Source organism: Anomaloglossus baeobatrachus, chromosome 6, assembly GCF_048569485.1.
Source record: "Anomaloglossus baeobatrachus isolate aAnoBae1 chromosome 6, aAnoBae1.hap1, whole genome shotgun sequence".
Taxonomy (NCBI): domain Eukaryota; kingdom Metazoa; phylum Chordata; class Amphibia; order Anura; family Aromobatidae; genus Anomaloglossus; species Anomaloglossus baeobatrachus.
The window spans coordinates 230431126-230454815 of NC_134358.1; the positions used below are offsets into that span (position 1 = coordinate 230431126).

Here is a 23690-nt window from a genome sequence, read left to right on the forward strand (position 1 = left end):
TCTGTTGCCGCTGGGGGATGCCGGACGTCGACCTAATGGCGTCCCGGCACAACAACAAGGTCCCGACATTCATGGCACGGTCTCAAGATCACAGAGCTTTGGCGGCAGACGCCTTAGTTCAGGATTGGTCGCAGTTTCAACTCCCTTATGTGTTTCCTCCTCTGGCACTGTTGCCCAGAGTGTTACGCAAAATCAGGTCCGACTGCCGCCGCGCCATCCTCGTCGCTCCAGACTGGCCGAGGAGGTCGTGGTACCCGGATCTGTGGCATCTCACGGTGGGTCAACCGTGGGCACTACCAGACCGACCAGACTTGCTGTCTCAAGGGCCATTTTTCCATCTGAATTCTGCGGCCCTCAACCTGACTGTGTGGCCATTGAGTCCTGGATCCTAGCTTCTTCAGGGTTATCTCATGAGGTCATTGCCACTATGAGACAGGCTAGGAAACCAACGTCCGCCAAGATCTACCACAGGACGTGGAGGATATTCTTATCTTGGTGCTCTGATCAGGGTTTTTCTCCCTGGCCATTTGCCTTGCCCACTTTTCTTTCCTTCCTTCAATCCGGATTGGAAAAAGGTTTGTCGCTCGGCTCCCTTAAGGGACAAGTCTCAGCGCTCTCTGTGTTTTTCCAGAAGCGCCTAGCCAGACTTCCACAGGTACGCACGTTCCTGCAGGGGGTTTGTCACATAGTCCCTCCTTACAAGCGGCCGTTAGAACCCTGGGATCTGAACAGGGTGCTGATGGCTCTTCAGAAGCCACCTTTCGAGCCAATGAAGGATATTTCTCTTTCACGCCTTTCGCAGAAAGTGGTCTTCCTAGTAGCAGTCACATCACTTCGGAGAGTGTCTGAGCTAGCAGCGCTGTCATGCAAAGCCCCTTTCCTGGTGTTTCACCAGGACAAGGTGGTTCTGCGTCCGGTTCCGGATTTTCTCCCTAAGGTGGTATCCCCCTTTCATCTCAATCATGATATCTCCTTACCCTCTTTTTGTCCGCATCCAGTTCACCAATGTGAAAAGGATTTGCACTTGTTAGATCTGGTGAGAGCACTCAGACTCTACATTTCTCGTACGGCGCCCCTGCGCCGCTCGGATGCACTCTTTGTCCTTGTCGCTGGCCAGCGTAAAGGGTCACAGGCTTCCAAATCAACCCTAGCTCGGTGGATCAAGGAACCAATTCTCGAAGCTTACCGTTCTGCTGGGCTTCCGGTTCCCTCAGGGCTGAAGGCCCATTCTACCAGAGCCGTGGGAGCGTCCTGGGCATTGCGGCACCAGGCTACGGCTCAGCAGGTGTGTCAGGCAGCTACCTGGTCGAGCCTGCACACTTTCACGAAACACTATCAGGTGCATACCTATGCTTCGGCAGATGCCAGCCTAGGTAGGCGAGTCCTTCAGGCGGCAGTTGCCCACCTGTAGGACGGAGCCGTTTACGGCTCTATTATGAGGTATTATTTACCCACCCAGGGACTTCTTTTGGACGTCCCAATTGTCTGGGTCTCCCAATGGAGCGACAAAGAAGGGAATTTTGTTTACTTACCGTAAATTCCTTTTCTTCTAGCTCCAATTGGGAGACCCAGCACCCGCCCCTGTTTCCTTCGGGCTGTTGTTCTTTGTGTACACATGTTGTTCATGTTGAATGGTTTCAGTTCTCCGATATTCCTTCGGATTGAATTTACTTTAAACCAGTTTATAATTTTTTCCTCCTTCTTGCTTTTGCACCAAAACTGAGGAGCCCGTGATGCACGGGGTGTGTATAGGCAGAAGGGGAAAGGCTTTACACTTTTAGTGTAATACTTTGTGTGGCCTCCGGAGGCATAAGCTATACACCCAATTGTCTGGGTCTCCCAATTGGAGCTAGAAGAAAAGGAATTTACGGTAAGTAAACAAAATTCCCTTCTTTTAGATTATCTCCACACATTTTGTTTTTACAATGGGCTTCCAAATCTTAATTTTAAACATGTTTATGAACTTTTATGATAATTTTGGGGGCAAAAAAAAAAACTGGTACACTTTATAGCAAGTATAGCGTGGCGAGTTTTTTTTTTTTTTTTAAAGTCTAACTTTTCTTTTGTAAGGATAAACTTGCACAGCCTTAAAAAATATAATAGACTCCCAACAAGCAGATCTGTAATTTATTTATCCTGATTTGTGAATGTTTCCCGATAGGAAAGAAACAAATTGCTTTACTCACTCTCCCAGGGTCCAATGTGGAGTCTCAGCCGCTGCTCTAGTTGTCTGTTATTCTTGGCATAGTTGACATCTAGTCAACAGTGCTACAGCCAATCAGTGAGCTCCGCAACTCTGAGCGGCTCATGTAGTGGAATCGAGTAGTGCCGCTAAGTTCGCTAATTGGCGGTAGCACTGTTGATGTGTCATGACACTGGAAGCAGTTGGTTTGTAAAGCAAAAGTTTTTTAAAAAAAAATAGAAATTAAAGGGAACCTGTCACTAGATTTTTGCGTTCTAAACCAAATCTAGCGCCTGTGCTGCATTCTATAAAGATGCATGTAGTCCCCTGATTCCCCTTTTGTAGACTCCACAAATACATTTATAAAATTTCCCGCCATGTATGCTAGACGTTGGGTCTGGTCCAATGGTTCTCCTATTTTCCAACTCTTGTCCCTCCTTTTGGCGCTGATCGATGTCCTCCTTTGATCTGAATGTCGCCTCTGGTCCCATCCAAGTAACTGGGCAAAATCTCGCACATGCGCAGAGACATTGCCGGCTTGCGCATGCACATTTCGCGCTGTCCTATTGTGGCTAGAGGCGAAAACATCACTGCACCTGCGCGAGCCAGCATGGTCTCTGTGCAGGCGTCAGATTTTGCCCGACTACATGGATGAGATGGGTGACGTCGTCCACAGCGCCAGGCAGAGTCCTCCCGCCTGCACAGAGAATGTGCTGACTCGCACAGGCGCACCGATGTTTTTGGCTCTGCCCTCAATAGGGCTTAGTTAAGTGCCCCTGCATGAGCCGGCAATGTCTCTGCAGGTGCAAGATTTTGCCTGGCTATGTGGATGGCACCGGAGGCGTCGTCCACGTCAATCATCAAATGAGGATAGTGATCAGTGCCGAAAGGAGGGACAAGAGCTACAAAGTAGGATGCCCATTGGACAAGACCCAAAGATTAGCATACCTTGTGGGATTTTTCGTTTTGGTTTATAACGCAAAAATCTGGTGACAAGTTTCCTTTAAACTATTGGGGTTCGAGATGAGTTTTCTGAAACCAAATAACCCCTTTAAAATGTAAAATAGTTTTATGTTCTTAAAAAAAAGAAATAAAAACTTAGACCTCATTAACAAGGCTGCTTGTCACTCAGATGCATTTGTTTTCATATGACAGCTTCATTGTTTGAATCCTGTGATTATACACAGTAAAAGATTGATAATTTTTTTTTTTTACGTATTTTAATTTTAGTTCATTAACCCACAGTATTTTATATACGTACACACAAACAAAATTGTAAATCTGCTAAAGTGAGAACAAACCATAATGGTCACTGCAATAACTTGAAACTGACAAAAATAATTTTCAATTTAAATTTACTGAAAATCTAGTTATGAAAATCGGACATTGTTTTTGAATTGTTTCAATAAAAGAAATATTAGAAAAGAAAATTAACTAATGAAAATGGACTGGATAAAAATGATGGTACCTCTAGGAAAGATTGAACATAGTTTAACATGTCCCAATGGTTAAATTAAGACTTGTCTTGTGAATTAGCATCACAAGTGTCTACAAACTTGTAATCCGCTTGCCTGCCTGAAAATGTGCAAAGTAGTCAATGTGCTGTTTGGTCCATGTTCAGTGTGGTATGCCAAAAAAAAAAATTTTCACAGGAGAATCGAAAAAAATAAATACAAACATACTAAGGTTAAAGGCTATAAAAAACATCTGCTTACAGTTTTATGTTTCTGTCACTACAGTTGCAGATATTATTAGGACATTTGAGATCTATGGGACTGTAGCCAACCTCCTTGGACGTGTAGAAAAATTGCTGACAAATTGTAGAGATAATATGAATAGCAACCAAAGACCCCAGAGCAACATCCAAAGAGAGTAGAGGTGAACTCAAAGAACATCCGTGTAGGATGGCACCATCTGTCGCTATCTTGGCCAAAGAGGACTTCATGGAAGATGACCGAGGAGGAAACCACTGTTGAAAACAAATCCTAAAAAATCAAGACTGGAATTTGTCAAAAATGTACACTAACAAGCCACAAAACTTCTGGGAAAATGTATTTTGGACAGATGAGCAGAATAGAAGCTTTTTGGCAGTTGTATCAGCTCTATATTCAGACACAAAAATGAAGCGTATAAAGAAAAGACCATTGTACATTGATGAGGCTTAATTTTAGTTTGGCGCTGCTCTGGTGCATCTGACACAGGGTGTCTTGAATCGGTGCAATATATAAGAAATATTTAAAATATTCTGGAGTGAAATGTGTTAACACGTGCCAGAAAGCTTTGTTTGAGTAGCAGGTCATGGGTCTTGCAACAGGATAATGACCCAAAACGTGTCATTCAAGAATGTCTATTAGCAAAGCACTGGATTATTCGGGAGCCTTCTATGAGCCTTGATCTAAACCTCAATGAACATCTTTGGAAGGAGCTGAAACATGCCGTCTGGAGAAGGCACCTTCACACTTGAGCCAGCTGGAGCAGTTTGTGCACAAGGAGTGGACCAAAGGACATGCGCATTGAGAATTACAGAAATTGCCTCAAAAGCTTGTGTAACAAAATAGTTCAGGGTAGCATCATTTTTATCCAGACCATTTTCATTAGTTTTTTATATACAGTGCCTTTGCGAAAGTATTTGGCCCCCTTGAATTTTTTAACCTTTTCCCACATTTCATGCTTCAAACATAAAGATAAAAATGTTAATGTTACGGTGAACAATCAACAAGTGGGACACAATTGTGAAGTTGAATGAAATTTATTGCTTTATTTCAAGCTTTTTTAAAAAATAATAAACTGAAAAGTGGGGCGTGCAATATTCTTCGTCCCCTTTAAGTTAATACTTTGAAGCGCCACCTTTTGCTGCGATTACAGCTGCAAGTCGCTTGGGGTATGTCTCTCTCACTTTTGCACATCGAGATACTGAAATTCTTGCCCATTCTTCCTTTGAAAACCGCTCGAGCTGAGTGAGGTTGGATGGAGAGCGTTTGTAAACAACAGTTTTCAGCTCTTTCCACAGATTCTCGATTGGATTCAGGTCTGGACTTTGACTTGGCCATTCTAACACCTGGATGCATTTATTTGTGAACCATTGCATTGTAGATTTTGCTTTATGTTTGGGATCATTGTTTTGTTGGAAAACAAATCTCCGTCCCAGTCTCAGGTCTTTTGCAGACTCCAACAGGTTTTTTTCAAGAATGGTCCTGTATTTGGCTCCATCCATCTATCCATCAATTTTAACCATCTTCCCTGTCCCTGCTGATGAAAAGCAGGCCCAAACCATGATGCTGCCACCACCATGTTTGAGAGTGGGGATGGTGTGTTCAGGGTGATGAGCTGTGTTGCTTTTACGCCAAACATATCATTTGGCATTGTGCCCAAATAGTTCGATTTGGTTTCATCTGACCAGAGCACCTTCTTCCACATGTTTGGTGTCTCCCAGGTGGCTTGTGGCAAACTTTAAATGACACTTTTTTTTTAAGGATATCGTTGAGAAATTGCTTTCTCCTTGCCACTCTTCCATAAAGGCCAGATTTGTGCAGTGTACGACTGATTGTTGTCCTATGGACAGACTCTCCCACCTCAGCTGTAGATCTCTCCAGTTCATCCAGAGTGATCATGGGCCTCTTGGCTGCATCTCTGATCTGTCTTCTCCTTGTTTGAGATGAAAGTTTGGATGGACGGCCGAGTCTTGGTAGATTTGCAGTGGTATGATACTCCTTCCATTTCAATATGATGGCTTATATTTATCATCAGTCATTTAGGACAACATTGGATCATTCAGAGATCCTCAATGAACTTCTGGAGTGAGTTTGCTGCACTGAAAGTAAAGGGGATGAATAATATTGCACACCCCACTTTTCAGTTATTTTATTTTTTAAAAAGGTTTAGAATAAGCAATACATTTCGTTCAACTTCACAATTGTGTCCCATTTGTTGTTGATTCTTTACCATAACATAACATTTTTTATCTTTGTTTCAAGCCTGAAATGTGGGAAAACGTTGAAAAATTCAAGTGTGCCGAATGCTTTCGCAAGGCACTGTATGTATATAATATATTTCTGTTGAACCACAATTAAAAGCAATGTTTGATTTCATTACAATTTAACTTGTAAATTACTTTTTCCAGCTTGAAGTTATTTCAGTGACCATTGTGATTTATCCTTAAATTTAAAATGCAACTTATGGCTCAGTGGTATAGTTCCTGCCATCAATGTCACAAGTTTCTGGCGCACTATATACACTTATCTTATGAGCCTTATTTTTTTGGTTGTGTAAATTTTCACAAAGCTTTTTAAGCGCAAATGATGAATCAAGTTCCTCAGGTTATGTGGCCACGTTGCAGACTATGTAGCATAAATTTCAGCCCCAAATCTGCATCTGTTCGCAGAAAAAAATGTGTTTGGCAGAAATTTTTAATGCATATTTAATGCATTTTTGGCATGCATTTTTTTTTTTTTCATTGCTTTCAATGGGGAAAACGCAGAAAGAATTGACATGCTACAAATTTTCTGCACCAAATCTGCAAGGAGAAAATCCTTAACGTGTGCACTACACTTCAGGATTCTCATAGACTTTGCTGGCATCAGGATTTCAGTTTTGCAACAAACCTGCAAGCAACAACGCATTGAAAAATGCAACGTGTGCACACAGCCAAAGATTTGCAAGTGGGTGAATTTTGTGTGAAATCAAGTGTTTCATGATTCTTTAATTTTATTTTTGCGCAGCTGAAGACTGACTTGCGATATTTTTAAACAGATCAGTCTCTACAGAACTCCAGTAGGGGGATAGGAGTACAATTTTGCAAAAAAAATTAGCAACAGATAATCACAAATTGTGAAAAGAGCTAAAACATCTGGATAAACAAAACCAAACATCACACAAAAAAGGCAGTAACTTAAAAAAGGTGCAAATTAAATAATGAATAAGGTACAAATATGAAATTATTATCCACCTTTTTCTGGGGTAAAAATGGTTCCAAAACAATGTAGAATTGTAGCCTTAAATTTTACGCCATGTAAGTGTAAACTTAAAAAAAAAAAAAAAAAATAAGTCTCCAATGTATGAAATTCAATTATTCCTATAAATGTATTTATTCCTTTATTTTTTATCGGACCGGTGTTGTGGCCTTTTCACCTTTTAGAAGTTGAGGTTCCAAAAGTCAAACTTTTATCGCTCACGTAGTTATGGCATCATAAAATGTAACAACTGTAACTGATTTTACGACCATTTTTTGTGTGGAAAAACTGCACTGCAGTGTCTTTTAAGCCAAATGTGGAGCTGGGGCGATGGAGGAAGAGCAAATATTTCTTGTGTCCTATTGAAATTCTGGCTTTGGTGAGGGGAAAAAAAAATTACCCAAAAAATGTCGACATTTTTATTTTATTTTAAATGTAAATGTTGCCGGTTGGGTTTTAACTTTTATTTTATTTTTATTTTTTTTTAAGCATTTTGATTTATGATCAATTTTATAGGACACTCTATTCCTATTTTTGTTATTTAAATCGGTTTGCGCACTGCTATGCTATGGAATTTCATAGCAGTATACACTTGTTTCCTTCCCCTCATTAAGCCTGGTTCACACGTTCATGGTGTATGGGTAAAGGTAAAATGTTTAAAAGGGTGGTTATTTTCTAGATCGATATTATATTGAGAAACAATGTTTCTCTCAAATAACTTATGTTGGCAATAGTGCCTTTGAGAGGCGCTATTGTGGACCACTGTTTCCCGCTCCGTGACCCCCGGGCTCCATGACCTCGAGGATCTGGTGACGTCACGCCAAGTTCTGGACACGTCACATCCCTGCGGCCGGCCCCAGTCTTCCTGAGTCACTGGACTGTGGGCAGTGTTTCACCGCTTGTCACAGTTCAGCGTGTCGCCTGCTTGCAGCGCTCTGCTGTGAGGGAGGAGGGAGCTGATGGGCGGTGAAACACCGCACACAGCCCATCACTCACGGACACTGCGGCCGGCCGCGGTATCAGGAACTTGACGTCATGGGATCCCCAAGGTCACGGAGCGGGGAACAGCGGTCTGCAATAGCGCCTCTCACAGGCACTATTGCCAACATAAGGTATTTGAGAGAAATTTGTTTCTCAATATAATATCGATCTAGACAAAAAATATGGATGAACCACCCCTTTAAGAATTATTATAAAAAAAAAAAAAAAAAATGCTTTACTTGTTCTCCCAAGGATTTATTTTCTACTGCCAAAGGAAAAACCTAAGGATTGACTATTCCCAAGGAACTGGATATTTCCACCTTCATCCACAGTCTCTTACAAATGCAACTTGCCTGCATAGTAACTATAGCGTATGTACACTACATTCACATGCAGACGAGGAGATACGGCTCATCCGTCTGTACATATTTTGGTCAATGCTGGAGCAAGTGACTGGAATGATTTTTCGTCTTACGAGGGTTTATGAATTAACCTTCTAGGCTCAAGTAGCCTACAGCGACAGCTCAGTTATTGGTTGTAGACGAAAAAAAACAAAGGATGAAACAGCATGAGAGAAGAGACGCTGAGCCCGAGAATACTAAGTAAAGCTCTGTTACTTATTTTGTATATTGAGTATCTATGGGTTTAAAGACAATTGAAACCATACAACCTCTTTAGTGACCTAACCATACAGTTTTAAGTATGAGGTTGCAGGTGGAAACTGAGGTAATACTTTTATTTTGGGGGATTTTTATTTTAGAAGACTGTCATCACCAGTTACACCAGGCTAGGGGTTGTGTTAATAAACTGCATATAAATCGCCATGGATCTGATTTCAGCCAACTCTCTCCAGCCCCAAAGTGGCTTCCGCTGCTACAGAGGCAGGGATCATATAGCAACATAAAAAATGCACAGTTCTGGCCAGGACACTGCTAGTTTAAAATTGCCAGTCAAGAAGAAGCAGTACCCACAAAAATCAGGGATTGGGGCACTTCTGGTTGAGAACTTCCTTAAGTTACCAGGTGGGTCCTTCATGGGTTGGACTATTTTTCTAGCACATCTCTCAGATGCTTGATCACGTTAAAAATCTTGGGCAGTTAAAGGCAAAATCAACATCTTCAGCTTTACATAATCTTTCTCTCCTTAATACCTTCACCACCGAGCCTATTTTTAACCTTCCTGACCAGGCCAATTTTTTCAATTCTAACCAGTGTCATAATCTGCAATTTTCCAAACTTTAATTTTTATGTTCAATAAATAACATTTAACATATTTTTACCTGATATTAGTACCATTTTTGGAACTTTATTTTTTTTATTACGAAGTTAGAAGGGTTATTTTTTTGTTAAGGGACCACATCACATTTGAAGGGACTTTGAGAGGCCTATGTGACAGAAAATACCCAGACGTTACCCCATTCTAAAATCTGCACGCGTCAAAGTGCTCAAAACCACATTGAAGAAATGTATTAACCCTTCAGGTGCTTCATAGAAACTAAAGGAATGTGGAAGGAAAAAAAAAAATAAATTTTAACTTTTTTTGTGGGGAAAAAAGTAAACTATCCCCAAATTTTGCAATTTCAAAAGGGTAACAGGAACAAATGCAACATACAATTTGTAGTGCAGTTTCTCATGAGTACAGGGATACCCCATATGTGGTGGGAAAACTACTATTTGGGTGCATGGCAGGACTCAGCTCGAAAGGGGAGGAGCGGCTTTGGGAATACAAAAGTGGCTAGAATCGATAGCGGACACCATGTCGTCTTTGGAGATCCCTGATGCATCTAAATAGTGGAAACCCCCCACAGGTGACCCCATTTTGGAAACTACACTCCTCAACAAATTTATCTAGAAGGTGTGATGGGCACCGTGAACCCTCAAGTGATTCACAGAATTGAGCCGTGAAAATAATAAATTACATTTTTGCCACAAAAATGTTTTTAGCCCCAAATTTTTTATTTTCACAAGGGTAACAGAAGAAAATGCACCCTATAATTTGTCGTAAGTACAACAATACCTCATATGTTTAGGGAAATTACTGTTTGGGCGCATGTCAGGGCTAACGAAGAAGCACTATTTGAATTTTTGCTGGAATAGATTCAGGATGCCATGTCACATTTGAAAAGCCCCTGACATGCCAAAACAACAGAAACCATACAATAGAACCCACTCTGGAAACTACATCTCACAAGAAATTCATCTCACTTTAGTGAGCAATTTTAACCTTCAGCTGATTCACGGAATTGTATAACATTAGGCTGTAAAAATGAAAAAAATACCATTTTTTTCCATCAAAATGTTGGTTGGCAGCAAAGTTTTGATTTTCAAAAAAGGTAATAGAGAAAAAAGAACCAAAGAATTTGTTACAAAATTTCTCCCGAGTTCGCCAATATCACTTTTGTGGCCAAAAACTACTTTTGAGGCACAGTGCAAAACTCTGAAGGGAAGGCACGCCATACTGGTGTTAAGATTTAGTTTGAATGGTTTGGGGGTGCCATGTCACTTTGGCAGGCTCCCCGACATGCCGGAAAAGCAGACACCACCCCACAAGAGACCCTATTTTACAAACCACACCTCTTACTGAATTCATCTAGGGGTGCAGTGAGTATATTGACATCTCAAAATGTTATACTATTGGGTAGTAAAGAAAAATGAACTACATTTTTACCACTAAACTGTGGTTTTAACCCCATATTTCTAATTGTCACAAGGGGAATAGGTTAAACAGGCTCTATAATGTGTAACAAAATTTTTCCTGAAAGTAGCAATACCCCACATGACAGTATTGTTTGGCTGCACCGTGGGGCTCGGGAGAGAAGCGCCATAATAATAATATTTATTTATATAGCGCCAACATATTCTGCAGCACTTTACAATTCAAAGGTGATATCTACAGATAATATCAGACATTACAGAATAACACATTTTTGGAGCACAGATTTTCCTAGAATAGTTTGCAGACTTAATTTTTCAGAGCCCATAAGTGCCAGAACAGGAAAACAAAAACCCCTCAAGTGACCACATTTTAGAAATTGCACCCCTCTGGAAATTCATCTATGGGTATAGTGACTATTTTGTATGTGGAAAACATCCATGAAGTCAAATGCAGTGAATATCTCAGAATTAAAAAGAACAGATAAGCCCATGCAGTGCCCAGTACATTATAGTGTTCTGTACATTGTGTCCAGCTCATGCTTCTGGAGACCTGCACCCGGTAAATTAATCAGGTTCTTTTCACTACAACATTGCACTTAGATTAGAGTTTCCATCTACATCTCTGAAATACATGATTCAGGTGAAATCCCCGACTGATCCATTCACTATAATGAGGCTACAGAGTTACTTCGGACTCCGTGTGGCCTCTGTGCAGTGGTATCTCTTTTCAAAGGTGCACAAATCTGTTGCTGACTGCACTTTTGTGCATATCTAAAGAAATGCTTAAAAACATGGACCATAGGTCAGACTGGAAATTAAAGTGACTCCCTCTGCCTCATTGCAGTGAATTATCTGTTGGGAATTTTGTCAAAATCACGTTTTTCTGAGATTTACACAATCTCCGATGTAAGCGATCAGAGTAGAGCGCAGGATAAATGTGAGCTGTGCTGTACTGTGATCTTTAGGAGACAGGACAAACAAGAATTATTTCTTTGCTTTATTACTATTTTTACGCTGATCACTTTGCACGGTATAAGTGATAAGGCGACTTTATTCCTCAGGTCAGAAAGATTACAATGATACCAGATATACATTGTGGGGTTTTTTTTTTTAGGTTTGGCTACTATCACACTAAAGGTACCGTCACACAACGAGATCGCTAGCGAGATCGCAGCTGAGTCACGGTTTCTGTGACGCAGTAGCGATCCCGTTAGCGATCTTATGTGTGACACCTACCAGCGATCAGGCCCCTGCTGTGAGATCTCTAGTCGTTGCAGAATGGTCCAGGCCATTTTCTTCAAAGGCAATGTCCTGCTGGGCAGGACACATCGCTGTGTTTGACACTGTGTGACAGGGTCACAGTGACTGCTGAGATCGTTATACAGGTCGCTACTGTGACCTGTATTGTTCCTGCATCACTGGTAAGATCTGACTGTGACATCTCATCAGCGACCTCCCAGCGACTTACCTGCGATCCCTATCAGGTCGCATCGTTTTCGGGATCGCTGGTAAGTCGTGTGTGACTGGGCCTTAAGGCTGGAGTCACATTAGCGTATGGCATTCGATGTTAGAGCAACGGATGCGATATGCTAATGACCCCCGGCTCAGGCTCTGTTGCGATCGGGTCACAGCTGCGAAGGAGAGGGCGGGGGTTGCGGAGAGGGAGGGTTAATCTCCCTATCTCCTCCATTGTCAGCATCAGCGTATATCGCACTGCACTTGGATAACATCAGAGTGCAGTCCGATGTTTCTCTCGTACCCATACACTTGAATGGGTGCGAGCGACACGTCTCTCGCAGACAATCGCATCATGCTGCGATTTTTTTTTGCTCAGTCCGATTATGGCTGAGGAAAAACAAGCAGACCTGAGCTGCAGCATTGTCTTACATTGGGCCGAGTGCAATGCGAGATTTTCTTACATTGCACTTGTGCGAGTCATATGCAAGTGTGACTCCAGCCTAAAAACGCTTTTTTGTGGGATGAGTTGGAGTTTTTATTGGTACCATTTTGGGCCACGATGTTTTTTGATCACTTTTTATGCTGTTCACTGTGTGTCATAAAAGTGATAAAATAGCTTTATTCTTTGGATCAGTATTTTTTTTTTATATAGTTTTTTGCTTTTCTACCATAAAAACGATTTTATAGAAAAAAAACAAAATGTTTGCATTGCTGTATTCTCAGAGCTACATCTCCCAAAGCTGTATGGTGGCTTGTATTTTTGAGGGGCAAGATAACGTTTTAAACAATACCTTTTTTTTTTATTTACATGCAACTTTTTGATCACGTTCTATTCTACTTGTTTTAACTGTATGATCAAAAAGCAGGGTTTTTTTTTTACAGTATTTACTGAAGTGGTTAAATAGTGTGACAGTTTTATAGATCGAGTTGTTCTGGACGTGGCGATACTAAATGTAAGTGATAGAATATGTGCCACACTTCATAGTCTGAGGAGGCATTTCTGGGTTGGATAGACCCCTTCATCAAGTATTATGCATCGAGACCTTACCCCTTTTCAGGCAGCTTGCGTTTGCTGATGTATTATACCGGACATGGACCTCTGTCCTGCAGTGCAATCGCAACATCCTACTACCACTGGAATTTATCTTCATTATATGCAGGGTTGGCATTAGGACCGGAGAAAGGAAGGGGAGGTTGTCTAACTGGACAATTCCCACAGCCTCTATTTGCATAAAGATTCCCAGCGATTACAAGCAGAAACTAAACTGATAATAGCTATTTGTGGCTTACCTTCCTTATGGAGTGTGTCAATGACTGCCTTCTGGACATCTGTCAAGCCAGCAGTTTTCACCATGATTGTGTAACCTACTGAACCAAACTAAGGGACCATTTTAAATGCTTAGGAAGCCTTTGCAGGTGTTTTGTGGTAATTATTCTAATTTTAGGATATAATGACTGGTGGGTTTTCATTGGCTTTAAGCCATAATCATCAACATTAACAGGAATAAACATTTGAACCGTCTGTGTGTAATGACTATAAAATATATTTGTTTCCCTTTTTGTACTAAATTACTGAAATTAATTAATTTTTTGATATTCTAATTTATTGAGATGCACTTGTATGTACTCTATGTATACGTCTGTGCAAATGTTCTGTGTATACAAGTGCATACATATGTCTTCTGTAAACGTGTATATATGTGGTGTGTGTGTGTATACACACATATATATATACAGTATATATATTATATATGATAGATGGACACATACACATGCAGTATATCACAAATTGACTACACCCTTCACATTTTTGTAAATTTTATTATATCTCGTCATGGGACAGCACAGGAGATATGACACTTTGATATAATGGAATGTACTCAGTGTACAGCTTGTATAACAGTGTACATTTGGAGCCCTCTAAATAACTCAACATACAGCCATTCTGTAAAAATCGCTGGCACCAAAAGTGAGTACACCCCTAAGTGAAAATAACCAAATTGTGCACCATTAGCCATTTTCCCCTCTTCGGTGTCATGTGACTCAATAGTGTTACATGGTCTCAGGTGTGAATGGGGAGCAAATGTGTTAAATTTGGCATTATCAGTCACACACACACAATCTCATTCTGTAACTTCAATATGGCACCTCATGACAAAGTATTTCTGAGGATATGAAGGGAAAAAAAAAAAAATTGTTGCTCTACATAAAAATGTCCTAAGCTATAAAAAAAAAAATTGCCAACTCCCTGAAACTAAGCTGCAGCACAGTGGCAAAGACCATACAGCGATTTAACAAGACAGGTTCCACTCAGAACAGTCCTCGCCATGGTGGACCAAACAAGTTAAATATACATGCTCAGCATCATACCCAGATATTGCCTTTTCAAAATAGACGTATGAGTGCTGCCAGCATTGCTGCAAAGATTAAAGGGGTAGGTCAGGGGTGGGGAACCTTTTTACTGCCGGGGGGCCATTTGGAAATTTCTGCCAACCTTCGGGGGCCGCATAAAGTTATCAATGTGAAAATGAACCGGCTATATTTGGTCAAACAGTTAATTAACAGACCCCTACTGTGGTGGCTGTAGCTGCTTCTCTTTGGTGCGGCTGTGATTTTTGGTGATTCTAATCATGTTGCTTCTCACAACTGCTTTTCCAGGTTTGTCATGCTCTGGAGCACAGTCAACTCTGTGATAATAAGATTTGTACACCATATACATCACACAACAGACACAGGAACTGGTGTATATAAATCACAGGAGACACATACATGACTGAAGGGGCTGTTGGCATATACATCACATAGGAGACGCTGGGACTGCTCTGTATACATCACAGGAGACACTGGGGGCACATACATCAAACGAGGGGCTGGGAACATGTATATGCCCCCAGGCCCTCCTGTGATGTATATACCACAGCCTCTCCTGTGATATGTGTGGCCCCAGCATCACCAATGTGATGTATATATCACAGGAAGGGTTGGGGCATACACATAACAGGAGATGCTGGGGGCATATACATGACAAGAGGGGCTGGGGAACAGACATTACTAGGTCAAAGGGAGGCATAAGCATTGCTGTGGGGCACAGATGGCACTGGGGGGGCACAGACATCACTAGAGCGGCACAGAGAGGACTGGGGGGGGACATGGACATCATTAAGAAGGCACAGGCATCACTAGAGGGGCACACAGACATCACTAGGAGGAGACGGGGGGGCGCGGACAGCACTTGCAGAGCACAGACATCACTAGGGGGTACACAGCACTTGGGGTGGTACACAGCATTGGAAGAACACAACACTGGGGGTGATACACATCACTGGGGAGGCTGCACACAGCACTGGGAACTGCACGCTGCATCGGAGAAAGGGCGGGCAGCGGGCGGCACAGCGCCGGGGTGCTGCAAACTGTGAAGTTGCTATGGGACAGAAGCGCAGAGCACTAAACCCGCCCACAAAGTAAGTCCTGAGCACGCTGGCACCTGCCAGCGAAAAAGCTCATTGGTGCACGTGGAGATTTAAAGGGCCGGCAACCGGTAAGACTGTGGTGGCAGCAGAAGCACTGCCGCCCCGGGAATCTGCCCAGGGGCCACACAAAACGTCATGGCGGGCCGCATGCGGCCCGCGGGCCGGAGGTTCCCCACCCTGGGGTAGGTGGTCAGCTTGTCAGTGCTCTGACCATACGTCACAGACTACATTCAAATTGGACTGCATGGCTATCTCAAAAGTAAGCCTCTTCTAAAGATGTTGTTTAAAAAAGCATGCATACAGTTTGCTGGAGAAAAGCAGACTAAGGTCATGGATTACTGGAGCCATGTCCTGTGGTCTGATGAAGCCAAGATAAACTTATTTGGTTCAGATGGTGTCAAGTGTGTGTGGTGGCAACCAAGTGAGAAGTACAAAGGCAATTATATCTTGCCTTCAGTCAAGCATGGTGGTGGGATTGTCATGGTTTGGGGCTGCATGAGTGCTGCCGGCTGTGAGGAGCTACAGTTCATTGAGGGAACCAAAATGCCAAAATGTACTGTGACATACTGAAGGAGAGTATGATCTCTCTTCAGCATTATTACAACATGATAATAACCTTAAACACACCTCCAAGACAACACTACTTTGCTAAAGAAACTGAGGGTAAAGGTGCTGGACTGGCCAAGTATGTCTCCAGACCTAAACCCTATTAAGCATATGTGGGGCATCCTCAAATGGAAGGTGGAAGAGCGCATGGTCTCTAACATCCACCAGCTCAGTGATGTCGTCATGAAGGAGTGGATGAGGATTCCAGGGGCAATCGATGAATTTAGTGAGCTACATATGCCCATAAGAGTTAAGGCAGTGCTTGAAAATAATGGTGGCCACATAAAATATTGACACTTTGGGCACTTTTTTGCCAGCGGTTTTGACATTAATGGCTGTGTGCTGAGTTAGAAGGTACAACAACAAATTTACACTGTTATACAAGCTGTACATCGACTACAATACATTGCATCAAAGTGTCATATCTTCAGTGTTGTCTCATGAAAAGATATAAAATATCTACAACAAAATGTGAGGGGTGTACTCATTTTTGTGATACATCGAATGTGCTCTGTGCATAATTGTTTGTGTGTGTGTGTGTGTTTAAGTGTGTGTAAAATGCATGCATATGTGATGTGTGTATAAATGCATGCATCTGTATGTGCTCTGTGTGCGCATGTGAAGTGTATGCATGTGTGTGCATGTGTTCTGTGTATACATGTACATATGTTTTGAGTACTTGTATGTGTGTGCGCGCATGTTTGTGCTGTGTATACATGTCTTCATATGTATGTGCTCTGTGTATTTGTGAGTGTTTGTTTGTGTTATAAAACTACGTGTGTATGGCATGCAGTGTTTGTGTCACTTACAGTGTATGTGTGTAGTATGCATATTTATAAATACCGGAAATGCAGACGAGAGCTCAGAGGTGCAGACACAGTAGCAATCACTCAACAAACTAGCAAAATGCTTCTCATTTAACAAATGATTAGATTGTTTATGCTAGAATAAAAATCATTGTTCTTGGTGGCACGTCTCACTTGTGTCATCTACACAACACACCAATTTTAAAGGGAAGCTGTCAGCAGATTTGGGGCCTATAAGCTGCGGCACCACCAGTGGGCTCTTATACAGTGTGTCCACCGCCATTAACTTGAGAACGGCAGCAGCTATAGGCATAGAAGTGGTGTCTAGGTATAGTAAAGTAGCCATGCGCTACGCAATGAAATCACCTATAGCACTACCTGGTGGAAAACAACGGAGTTAGCATTTTTATCTCGAAAACGGAACAAGATAGAAAACAAAAAGTGAATTTAAAATATTATAGGGCATCATCAATTCAATACGAATCGACACCTTGCATACAGAAATGCTATGATTAAAACGTGTAAAACTCACAAGGCTGCGGACATGAAGAGATACCTCATGAAGACCTTCCTACAAGTCATTGGGTATGGTGGCTGGGTGGAGCGGTCTCCACGCTCACCTGACCTCACGTCATTGGACTTCTTTCTGTGAGGTCACATCAAACAGCAGGTGTATGCGACCCCTCCACCAACATTGCAGGACCTACGACGACATATCACAGATGCTTGTGCAAACGTGTCACCTACCATATTGCACAATGTGCAGCAAGACACAGTATGCTGTCCAGAGTCCAGATGTGCATTGCAGCTGACAGTGGCCACTTTGAGCATCAAAGTTAAATGAGCGCCATATGCGTGACCAGCATTCAATGTTTTTGGGGGGGGTCATGGGTTTCATATCATAGCATTTCTGTATGCAAGGTGTCGATTCGTATTGAATTGATGATGCCCTACAATTTTTTAATTCACTTTTCTTCTCTATCTTGTTCCGTTTTCTAGATAAAAATGCTAACTCCGTTGTTTTCTACCAGGTGGCACTATAGGTGGTTTCATTGCGTAGCACATGGCTACTTTACTATACCTAGACACCACTTCTATTCCTATAGCTGTCAAGTTAATGGCGGTGGACAGGATATGGGTGGACACACTGTATAAAGGATTCTAACATGATGTATTTAAGAGCCCAGGCCGCTGTGTCGAACGTAAAAATCACTTATTAAAATATACAATACTATAATACTTATCTAAACAGTCGCTGCGGTGGGGTTGGGTCATATGGGTGTCTCCGTTCTCCGGTGTCGGCGCCTCCTCTATTGGCCATTTTCATCCTCCTTCTGAAGCCTGTGTGCATGACGCGTCCTACGTCATACACACTTGCCGGTCCCGCGCACGTGCACTACAATACCTTTATCTGCCCTGCTCAGGGCAGATCAAAGTGTGCCTGCGCAGAACTTCAATGTCGGTGAGTGTGGATGACGTAGGAAGAGTCAAGCACCGGGGCTTCAGAAAAAGGACGACAAAGATGGCCGAAAGATGAGGCCCTGGCACCGGAGAACGGAGATGCACATATGACCCAACTCCACCGCAGTGACCGTTTAGGTGAGTATTAGAAAGTCATTTTTCCGTTCTACACAGCGGCCTGGGCTCTTATATACAGCATGTTAGAATGCTGTATATAAGAGCCTACTGGTGGTGGCCACAGTTTATAGGCCACAAATCTAGTGACAGGTTCCCTTTCAACCTCTCTTTGGGCCCATCCACAATGTTATCATCCTTTGGGCTCTGTTCTCTCTTTCTAGTATCTACATTCTTCCTGGTCTGATACTGCTGTGTACATGAGGTTTTATGTATTAAACACCTTCACAAGCACCACCTAAGATCAGAGAACATCGGCAAGTCTTAAAAATAATCGGAACACGTCTCAAAAAAATTTGTCTTATTTATTAATAAACCTTGTTGTACAAACCTGAAAAGTAAACAAAACTGGCAATAAACAACATGGAGTCTTTCCCGTCACAAGGAAAGAGAGCAGAGCAGTGCTAATAAATTAAATGTCAACCTGTAAGCCGTAGTCATAGAAGTTTACTGTCGAGGGAAAAAAGCACACAGCAAGGCCATAAAACTGGACAACCACATTGGAAAACACTTGACTCGGTTTATGTTATTGTTAAATATTCAAAAACAGTTCAGTCTTCTGCAACAACAACCAACAAATTGTATTAAAAGGACACTCTCCCAATAGTCACCACTGGCGAGTTCAGTGCAATATGGCTAGCTACGGTTTTTCGGATTTCTTTCAAATCATGAAACAAAGAACAAATTTTGTGAAAACTATTTCCCTTTTTTTTGTTTTTATACTTTAGTCCCACACATACAAACAACCAGAAAAAAAGGGGCAAAAGTTACGCCATTATTTCTTTTTAGTTGTTCTGTGATGTAAGCAGCACTTATATATGTTACAAGAATAACCCTGTAAGCATCCAGACCATCTGATGAAGAAACTGAAATGTAAGGCTTTTTCTTCATCTTTTTCTTTTGTCTTCTCACCGTCCCCTGTCCACCCCAATCCCTAAAAGAAGGCTCAAGTATTTTAATCAATTTACAAGCATATGTACAAAAAAAAAAAGGTTGTGATTTTGTCATTTGTTTTCTTTTGTTTGCAAACACAGAGCTAACAGAGAAAAGAAAATATATAAGACAATGAGGAAAATTTTTCACATTCACGATAAAAAAAAACAAAAAAAAAAAACAATATATATAAAGGAAAAAAAAAACAACAAAAAAATAAAATTCAGACCCTAGTGGCTCTAGGAGGTGATCGATGATGCAATTTCTTCTCTGTCGCAGGAACACAAGACAGAGCGCGGGGCCGGAACATAAAACGACGTACATACATATTAATGCTGATTGTGTGATGTGTTGAGATATAGCAGTGGAATGAAATGGAATGTTAGAAAGATTGCACATCTATGACATAGAAGCACTTCTGGCTTCGACCATTTATATATATATATTTATATACTTTAAATTCATTTTTCCTTTTCTTTTCCAAGGGATGCTATTGAAGTTTTTTTTTTAACATTTCTTTTTTTTTTTTTTTTCTTCATTTTTTGATAAAGTAGCCAACAGCACCAAAAAAATAACAGAATGGATTCCTTAAGAAATCAGGCACAGTTTATAGTCCCCCACCCCCCACGTGACGTTTGCCAGGAAGGCATTGCTTGAGTTCATTTGCCTCTTCTTCTCCTTTAACTGATGCATAGAAATGTGCTGGTAACAGAGAACCATTTCCAAGTCTCAGCATTCTGCCTCTGGTTTTTGTTTGAGAAAAAAAGAAGTCCATCAGCTGCCAAACTTTCCTCCGTTGTTGTTTTTTTTCTTTTTTTTTGTGTGTTTTGTTGTTTTTTTACCTTTTAAGTTACTATAGTTTAAACCCCAATTAAAAATAAAATACAAAACTCATCTTGCACGAGACAGAATGAGACGTAGCCAAGAAAAAAAAGCAGATTTTGTTCAAGTTTCGATTTTGTTTGTTTTTTTTTTTTCTAGAAAAAAACTGCTCCCTTGACCGGATAAAGAAATATAAAGTAAAACAAACAAAAATAAACACCTTAAAACTTATCAAAAGGTTTTAAAAGCCTTATTCACACATGGTTGTCAAGAAAAGGCTCTCTGTATGTAATTCAGTCTATGGGGGCGGCAGAAAAAGAAAAAAAAAATCAAAAAACACAGACGGCCCCTCTTAGACTGCCATAAAACAGTGACTAGACTGCAGCGTAGAAAGTCTGACTGCAGCGTCTACATATAAAATAAAATAAAATCAACAGTTTAATGCTAAAAACAAAGTTACTTCTCTAAAAACCAGAAGAAACAAAAAACAAAAAATCTTCATAGAGCTAGTGCAAAGACAGCCTGCATTCTACAGCAAGTACTCCAAACTATGGTAGAATTACAAAATAAAAATATATATTTATATATATATATTTATATGATCAGAGAACTGAGAGGGTTGGCATCTTCAGGATGAATTTGAAGCACTTTTGGACAAACTGATGGATGAAAGTCTGGAGCATGGCACATCGAGTGTGGCTCTCTTCCTTGGTCCCCTTTTTGGTGTACACTTAACCAGACAGTTCTCAATGCTGTTGTTACCAGACGCCTTCCCACAGATCTGATTGACAAGACTTATTATTTGTTCCTGGAAATAAAAGAACCATAATTATTTTATGGCAATAACAATAACTCGAGAATAAGAGAAACAGTCCAAGGTTATTCACTTACCCCCAAAAAATAAAATAATACATTAGAAAAGCATCCTCTCTACCAGACTTTGATATTTGTCAAAATTGCATACCATTTCATGATAAGGGATATCTTACGATATATTTTGTGTATAGTGTTTTTATTTGATTTTCAAAGTTTATGAACCAACATTTAAGGGGCAGGGAGGTTTAGGAAAGTTAATTTTATTGGGAAAACCTGGGAAAGATTTTGGGGGGTAAAAAAAGGGGGGAGGACTGAACAGTTTACATAATGATCACATTTTACAACAATTTACTAAGTTTTACTAAATATTTTTCCCATGCTTAATTACCTGAGGAAAGAGAACAATCATTCTAGATGTTTTTTAGTTGCAATGGACGATATATTTTGTGACTGTCACAAACAAGTATTGTGTTTCCCTAAAAAAATAAGACCGGGTCTTATATTTTTTTTTGCTATGAAAAATGTGCTAGAGCTTATTTACCGGGTAGGTCTTATTTTTGGGGAAACACAGCTAATCCCTATGTACTGCTATGTTTACTCCCAAAAGAAAGCAGACAACCTGCAGGAGAGTTGCTCTTGCAAGACCCAGGACATGTAGAGTTGGTAAGTGAATGGGCTCCTCTCATATATTGGTCTGCGTCAGTCAGGTGCCCCTGCGTTCCACAGTGGTTACACCCCCTGATGGCTGGAAGCAATATCATACACAGTTACTGAGAGCAGAGAAATACTGCAACCTGGTGAGTGTGTGTGTGTGTGTGTGTGTGTATACTGTGTGTGTATGTGTGTGTGTGTGTGTGAGTGAGAAGTGATACTGTAATCGGATGGGTGTGTGAGCAAAGTGATTATGCCACCTGATATGCAGAATGATACTGCGATCAGGTGTGTGTGCGTGTGTGTGTGTGTGTAACGGCAAGGGACTTAACAGCATCGCAGATGTCTGTAGAAAAGCCCATCCACTGTAGGCGTGTGTCGGGTGTAGTTGTTCGGGATTGCATGAGTGGGGGGGGGATGTCTTCTTCTTTATTTTGAGGTTGTCTGTCTTCTCACCTTGGAGGGTTGTCTGTCTTCTTTAATGAAGAGTCATGCTGCATTCTTGACTTTTTAGCTGCCTGGACACTCCCTTATTGAACCGCAACTAGGGCTTATTTTTGCAGTGGGGCTTATATTTAAGTATACACCAAAAAAAAAACAAAAATTAATGCTAGAGCCTATTTTTGAGGTATGTCTTGTTTTTGGGGAATCAGGGTAGTTTAGTCACTTGTTGGACCTTCTCCATTCAGGATGCTCATCTTTACCCTTTGATGTCCTTGTTATTGGCACATGTGGAATCTGATTACTGTACTCACTTCTCATTTTGTCTTGTAAGAAGAAATGTCTGTAGGATTTGTGCCTGGCCAGTTGGACATTGTTAGCCATTTAGGATGCCCATCTATGCCCTGTCCTTTCGATGTCCTTCTCTATTCGGATGTCCATCTATGCCCTGCAATGCCCTTGCTTGTTGGCACAAAGGGACTCTGATTACTACACTGTGTGCAGAATTATTAGGCAAATGAGTATTTGGATCACATGATAATTTTTATACATGTTGTCCTACTCCAAGCTGTATAGACTTGAGAGCCAACTACCAATTAAGTATATCAGGTGATGTGCATCTCTGTAATGAGGAGGGGTGTGGTGTAATGACATCAACACCCTATATAAGGTGTGCTTAATTATTAGGCAATTTCCTTTCCTTTGGCAAAATGGGTCAGAAGAGTGATTTGACCGGCTCTGAAAAGTCCAAAATTGTGAGATGTCTTGCAGAGGGATGCAGCAGTCTTGAAATTACCAAACTTTTGAAGCGTGATCATCGAACAATCATGCGTTTCATGGCAAATAGCCCACAGGGTCGCAAGAAGCGTGTTGGGCAAAAAAGGTGCAAAATAACTGCCCGTGAATTGAGGAAAATGAAGCGTGAAGCTGCCAAGATGCCATTTGCCACCAGTTTGGCCATATTTCAGAACTGCAACGTTACTAGAGTATCAAAAAGGTGTGCCATACTCAGGGACATGGCCAAGGTAAGGAAGGCTGAAAAACGACCACCTTTGAACAAGAAACATAAGAAAAACGTCAAGACTGGGCCAAGAAATATCTTAAGACTGATTTTTCAAAAGGTTTTATGGACTGATGAAATGAGAGTGACTCTTGATGGGCCAGATGGATGGGCCAGAGGCTGGATCAGTAGAGGGCAGAGAGCTCCACTGCGACTCAGACGCCAGCAAGGTGGAGATGGGGTACTGGTATGGGCTGGTATCATCAAGGATGAACTTGTGGGACCT

At 41.3% G+C, this 23690-nt stretch overlaps 1 protein-coding gene across 1 annotated transcript in view; it reads right to left on the bottom strand.

Moving 5' to 3' along the window:
• Positions 1-19027: 19027 nt before the first annotated feature.
• The window catches only part of JARID2 (jumonji and AT-rich interaction domain containing 2), a 204195-nt gene continuing 199532 nt past the window's right edge, over positions 19028-23690 (bottom strand). Inside the window, exon 18 of the mRNA XM_075314734.1 lies at positions 19028-21304. Within this exon, the coding sequence (XP_075170849.1) occupies positions 21125-21304 (180 nt within the window). The 3' untranslated portion in view covers positions 19028-21124. The remainder of the gene's footprint in view (positions 21305-23690) is intronic.